The following is a 6727-nucleotide window of genomic DNA, read 5'->3' on the forward strand; positions in this document are numbered from 1 at the left end:
CTTCCACATACTTTTGAGAGCTGGTATATGCTGATTTCTGCTGCTGCCTATTTAATAATGATGATGTAAAAGATTTAGAGATGTCTGGCTGATTTTGACATTGGCCTGTAGTCCTAGAAGAGACACTACCCTGAGTGTCTTTGAGCAGTCAGAGAGTGCAGCTCTGCCCTGGGCCTGTTTACCTGTTAGAGTGAGCCACACAAGAAGGAATTCAACGTGGCAGAGCTCTTGCCAGAGGGAGCTGACCATCTTCAAATGTTAAAAAAGGTAGACAGAAGAGAGCCCTTAGCCCAACCCCTATGGTTTTGAGGGACTTGATATGCATTCACCTTGCTTGGACACTGAACCAGCTGAGAAAGGAGTTTCACCCAAGATTGTGGGTTTTCCCTTTCAGTTTCAGTTATCATTTGTTATTGATTCTCTTCTCTTTTTTCAAGGGTCTGAATCCAGGGAAAGCTATTGCGGAGATCAAGAAAATGATGGCAACCTATAAGGAGAAGAAAGCTTCAGTTTAACTGTTTCCATGCTAAACATGATTTATAACCAGCTCAGAGCTGAACATAATTTATATCTAATTTGAGTTCCTTTAAAGATCTTGGTTTTCCATGAATACAGCATGTATAATAAAAATTTTAAGAAATAAATGTTATTCTACTTTATTAACAAAAAAAAGAACCTGTTCCTTTACTTGCTGCAGGGGAATGTGAAGGTGCCAGGAGTCCTTGTCCTTGGAGAGATGGACGGGGCTTCAGAGCTGAGTGGGGGTGGGGGTACCCTAGCTGGAAGGAGGTGATGAGCCGTGGAACTGACATCAGGCAGGGCCTGCAGCTTGTTCCCAGCTTTGCCACTTACCAGCTAGACAACCTTGGACAAGTTCCTTCACCTCTTTGCTGCTCCATTCGCCCATCTGTAAGATGGGATCCATAATTGTGCCTACTTCATCCATCTGGTATGAGAATGCCTGGCACTTATTCTGAACACTCAGTTAGTGTTAGTGTTCTGTATCATCCCAGTTTCTATAGTTTTCAGTACCAGAATTACTGAAAACCAAATCTTGGTAAGTCTTTGGATACGTCGGTGAGGCCAGGTTTGAGATTCCTCCAGCACAGAGCAATGACCCTGGTCAGTTGTGAATCCAGTTAGTTCCACAAATGACCTCGTGGGGCCTCTCACTGCAAACATCAACTCCACAGCACTGCTGCCTTGGCTGGCATGCTCACTGCACAGCCGGGCGTGGTGGCTCACGCCTGTAATCCCAGCACTTTGGGAGGCTGAGGCGGGAGGATCATTTGAGGTGAGGAGTTCAAGACTAGCCTGGCCAGCGTGGTGAAACCCCGTCTCTACTAAAAATACAAAAATTAGCCGGGCAGTGGGGGCGCATGCCTGTAATCCCAGCTACTTGGGAGGCTGAGGCAGGAGAATCACTTGAGCCTGGGAGGTGGAGGTTGCGGTGACCGAGATCACACCGCTGCACTCCAGTCTGAGCAACAGAGTGAGACCCTGTCTCCACAAAACAAAAAAGCAATGCAAAAAAGGAGAAAGGGGGAAAGTAAAAGTGGAAGCTCCTCCAAACTCATCCCCTGTTGATAGCTTAGACATTTCCTTCAACACTCTACGTTATTACAGTTATGCAGCATATATAAAACTTTCTCCCTTCAAAAGTAAGGTACCGTAGAGCCAGGAGCTGTGGCGTGTGCCCCTCATCCAGCTACTCAGGAGGCTGGGGCGGGAGCATCATGTGGGCCCAAGAGGTCGGGGCTATGGTTTGCCATGATTGCGCTTGTGAATAGTTACTGCACTCCAGCTTGGGCAACATAGTGAGACCCCATCCCTTTTTAAAAAAAAAAAAAAAGCCTGGAACAGTGGCTTCTAGCACTTTGGGAAGCCAAGGTGGGAGGATTGCTTGAGGCCAGGACTTCAAGATCAACCTGGCCAACATAGTGAGACCCTGTCTCTTTTTTTTTAACATACCAAAAAAGATTGAAAAAATAGAGGGGTACCCTATAGTCTGCCAGCAGCTATTTTTTTTTTTTTTGAGACGGAGTCCCCAAAAAAAAAAAACTGCACTCCGTCTCCCGGATTCACGCTATTCTCCTGCCTCAGCCTCCCAAGTAGCTGGGCCTACAGGCGCCCACCACTATGCCCGGCTAATTTTTTTGTATTTTTAGTAGAGACAGGGTTTCGCCGTGTTAGCCAGGATGGTCTTGATCTCCTGAACTCGTGATCCGCCCGTCTCGGCCTCCCAAAGTGCTGGGATTTTTACCTCACAATGTAGAAGGGACTTCAGTGCTAATAAAGACCTACCTTTTTGTTGTTGTTGTTTTGTTGTGGTTTTTTTTTTTTTTTTTTTTTTTGAGACAGAGTCTCGCTCTGTCGCCCAGGCTGGAGTGCGGTGGCGCGATCTCGGCTCACTGCAGGCTCCGCCTCCTGGGTTCACGCCATTCTCCTGCCTCAGCCTCCGGAGCAGCTGGGACTACAGGGGCCCGCCACCACGCCCGGCTAATTTTTTGTATTTTTAGTAGAGATAGGGTTTCACCGTGTTAGCCAGGATGGTCTCGATCTCCTGACCTCGTGATCTGCCCGCCTCGGCCTCCCAAAGTGCTGGGATTACAGGCATGAGCCACCGTGCCCAGCCAAGACCTCCCTTATCTGTGTGTATGTGTATGTAAAAATTTTTGGAACTCCTGCTTAAGAGCACTGTGGCATGGGTGTACCCTTATTTAACCATTCCCCTACTAAGGCACATTCATTCGGGTGGTCCCTATTCACCTTTTCATCCAAGGCTGCTTTTTTAAGTCATAGCTGGAAACCTCTGGATCATCCGGAAAACAAAGGTTTCATGCATCCTGAGGCAAGCAGCTGAGAAAACGTGTGACTCACCGAGAATGAGCCTTAATGAGCATTTTCTGGCTTAAAGGGCGGATTCAACAAGCATTCATCTCAGGCATTATGGAAGGTGAGGTGCTGGGGACAAGGATGAACAAGATTTGTTGCCTGCCTGCCACCTAGGAGCCAAGGTCACAAAGGAAAAAGGAACAAACATCAGAAATTTCAAGAACAGGGCCGTGTGCCCCTCACTACAGCATCTTGGAATTCTTGACTATCTCAGTGAGACACATGGTACATGGCCCTGCGGCGCTGAAGCCTAAGATTGTGGAGTGCACTGGCTTCTTGAAAGACAGTGGAACTTGAACTGCGGGCCATGTCTGTGGATAGCTTCTGTTCCCCAGCTCAGACCTAATGGCTTTCTATCAGCCTGGGGAAAGGTCACATTCCTTGAATTCATGGATAATTTGACTTGGCTTCTAATCTCCAGATCTGTAGGGAAAGATGGGTTTTTCTCATGAATGACTTTTTTTTTTTTTTGGAGTCTCGCTCTGTCACCAGGCTGGAGTGCAGTGGTGCAATCTTGGCTCACTGCAACCTCCGCCTCCCAAGTTCAAGCGATTCTCCTGCCTCAGCCTCCCAACTAGCTGGGATTACAGGCGTTATGCAGCTAATTTTTGTATTTTTAGTAGAGACAGGGTTTCACCATGTTTGTTGGGCATGCTGATCTCTAACTCAAGCGATCCACCTGCCTCGACCTCCCAAAGTGCTGGGATTACAGGTGTGAGCAAGCACACCCTGCTTCTCATGAACAACTTAATGCTTTGTAAAGATGGGTCCGCAACAACTGATAAGAGGCAGGGTGTAGCTTAGGAGTCGCCACTTCAGATCAGCGTCATCAGAGGCTGGGTTGACTCTGATGGTCACTCTCCGCAGTTGAACTCCAAGTTAAATTGGTATATGTTTATCAACTGATAGTTTAATTTACTGCTTAATCTTTCATTGAATTGGAGACAAATGTTCTATTGCAACAGTCACAAAGGCTTTTCCAGTAAAACTGCAGACCTGTGTGGGGAACAGTATTTTGTCCTGTATGCTACTTCTGTGCCCAATGTGCCTTCATTTACAAGATAATACTTCCAGCCTGGCCCTGTGGCTCACGCCTATAATCCTAGCGCTTTGGGAGGTGGGAGGATTGCTTGAGCCCAGGAGTTAGAGGCTGCCGTGAACTAGGATCGTGCCTCTGCACTCCAGCCTGGATCACAGAGCCAGAACCTGTCTCTAAAGAAATTAAAAATAAAAATAGAATTTCGTAGGACTGAAGCCAGCCATCCCTTCTTACCTAGCTCTGGACATGTTGAACATCTGTGACTCTATTTTCCTATCTGTAAAATGGGAATTAACAGCATTCCCCTCTCAGAATTATGGTTGAAGTCTAAAAGTAAATGTGAAAGCATCTTGCCTGCAGTAGAGTAAATGCTCCATAAACTCAAGTGAACGGATTTGTCTTGAGTACCTACTATGTGAAAGGCCCTCGAGTGAATGCTGGGAGGCTGCAAGAGTAATTCCTTCCCAACACTCAGAGTTGACAGCTGGCATGTTTCTGACATGACTGGCCAGAGCTAGAGGCCTCCCTGTTGGGAGGATGGTTTTTCCGTGCAAGGCGAATATTGCTTATTTCTCATCTCTCCCGTCACACTGCTCAGGTCAGGGAGGGACTCCCATTGGTCAAATTCTCTTCAGGCCCCTTCGCTTCCTGGCACCAGGATAACTACCATACAAAGTGCTGAAACTCGGCCAGGCACAGTGGCTCACTCCTGTAATCCCACTTTGGGAGACCAAGGTGGATCTCTGAAGCACAGGAGTTCGAGACCAGCCTGGGTAACATGGCAAACCCCATCTCTACAAAAAAAAAAAAACCAGAAAAATTAGCTGGGCGTGGTAGTGCTCACCTGTAGTCCCAGGTACACAGAAGGCTGAGGTGGGAGGATCACTTGAGCCGAGGTGGGAGGATCACTTGAGCCCAGGAGGTCGAGGCTGCAGTGAGCTGAGATCATGCCACTGTGCTCCAACCTGGGCAGCAGAGAGAGACCCTGTCTCAAAACAAACAAACAAAACAAAAACAAAAACGTAAACCCCACTTTACTGTGTGTCTAGACAGCCATAATCCTACCAACAGGGTTTGTTACTAGGTGAAAAAAAATCCTCTTTTGTTGCAAAAATCTAGTGAAACTAGAGAAGTCGAAAAGTAAAGCAATGCTCTGGAATAAACTCGCCCAAATTAGTGATTTCTCAAGCTTTTTGCCACTGGGACCAGGCCTATTACGCCCTCTCCGTGGGCTCCCAAGAGAGCCACAGCCTAGAAGGGAAGCTGTTCAGTCAGTTCTCACCCACGTGGGACTGGAAATTTCAGACACGGTTATCCGGGAAGACAGCCTGGGCCACAGACCTCCTCGATGACCACACACCGAGAGCCACTTCCCCAAAGGTAACCCCAAGCAGATGGCAAGGCCTCCCACATGCTCTGTGGTTTGGAAGGAAGCTTCCTCTGGCCTCCTCCCTCATTAAGGAGAAGGGACGAGCTGCAGGTGCGGCTCCTTCCCAGCTGGCTCAGGGAATAGAGCCCCTTTAAGGCCAGGCAGCCTTAGCAATAAAAAGAATGAAGGGGGCACCCTTGCAAGGCAGTCCCCCATGCAGTCCCCAAGCCCTCTGCTTTTATTTATTTATTTATTTATTTATTTATTTATTTTAGAGGGAGTCTCAGTCTTTCACCCAGACTGGAGTACCTCTGCTTTTATGAAGCCGCTAATCCAGTGCCAGGATCTAAAGCAAGCAGCTGGCTTCTACCAAGTTCCTGCCATCTCATTTCATCCTTTCCATGCCTTCCATTTTGTAGGTGAGGGAAAGGAGAGCCTTAGAGAAGGAAAGTGACATTTTAAAGCTCACACAGCTAGAAAGCAACTCACGCATCCATGTCTTTCTGATGCCAGAACCCAGCCCCTTGCCACTGTATCATACTGCCTCTTGCCAAGGCCACCTGGGCTAGCCATTTCCAAACCCAGCCTTCCTGCTGCCCTGGGGGCTGGGTTCCTGCCAGAAATTGAGCTAAGCCCTGGGGGAGGACATGGGAGTTCTGAAAAGTTAAGCAGCCTGCCTCCCCTGGAAGTGTCACCGGAAGATGAAAGAACTCTTGTCACCTGACCCAAGGAAGCCAGTCCCATGGCCCAGGTGGTCAACAGGAATGACCCCCAACTGGTTGGCTTGGGCAGCCTGCCCCAGCTGAGTAAGTGGCTCCACTGGCACCCAGCTGCTCAGGCCAAAACCCTGGGGAGCATCTTGAATTCCACACATTCCTGCACCCCCACATCCTATCCACCAGCAAGTCCTGCCAACGTGTGTTCCTGTACCAAATGTTCACTGGGATCTTGCTATGAATCAGGTGCTGCTTTCCCTCCTGGGGTCTATCCCCTACCCACACCCTCACCACCATCACAGCTGTGTCTCCTTCCAGCCCCTTCCACAATAGGGATCGTTGGAGTTTTCCTTTCCTTGACTAGGGCTACTTCCCAGTAGACAGCAGTCTCCGCAGGGACAGGGGCATCTCTGTTTTGTTCACTCTCACGTTCCTGGCTCCTAGAGTGGTGCTGGCACTCCATAAATTCATACTGGACAAATGACCAGTGATCCTGCCCAAGTCTATCCTTGGCCCTAACGTGAACCTTCCCTTGTTTGCCCTAGGATCTCACAGATCCACTCTCCCCTTTGGAGCTCCTCTGTCCAGAGGTCCTGGAGACAGGGAACACTATGCCTGTGCCGGTCACTATGGGGTAGCAGGATAAATGCTGCACGCAGGTAAGACATCTCTGGTGCCTTTCAGGGGTCTTCATGAATCCCCCCAGTG

General features: G+C 48.6%; 1 protein-coding gene across 1 annotated transcript in view; it reads left to right on the forward strand.

The window, feature by feature from the left end:
- The window catches only part of SDHB (succinate dehydrogenase complex iron sulfur subunit B), a 35819-nt gene extending 35175 nt beyond the window's left edge, over positions 1-644 (forward strand). The window contains exon 8 of the mRNA XM_001155516.6: positions 438-644. Coding sequence (XP_001155516.1) covers positions 438-515 — 78 coding nt within the window. The 3' untranslated portion in view covers positions 516-644. The remainder of the gene's footprint in view (positions 1-437) is intronic.
- The last annotated feature ends 6083 nt before the right edge of the window (positions 645-6727 follow it).

Source organism: Pan troglodytes, chromosome 1 (genome assembly GCF_028858775.2).
Source record: "Pan troglodytes isolate AG18354 chromosome 1, NHGRI_mPanTro3-v2.0_pri, whole genome shotgun sequence".
Classification (NCBI taxonomy): domain Eukaryota; kingdom Metazoa; phylum Chordata; class Mammalia; order Primates; family Hominidae; genus Pan; species Pan troglodytes.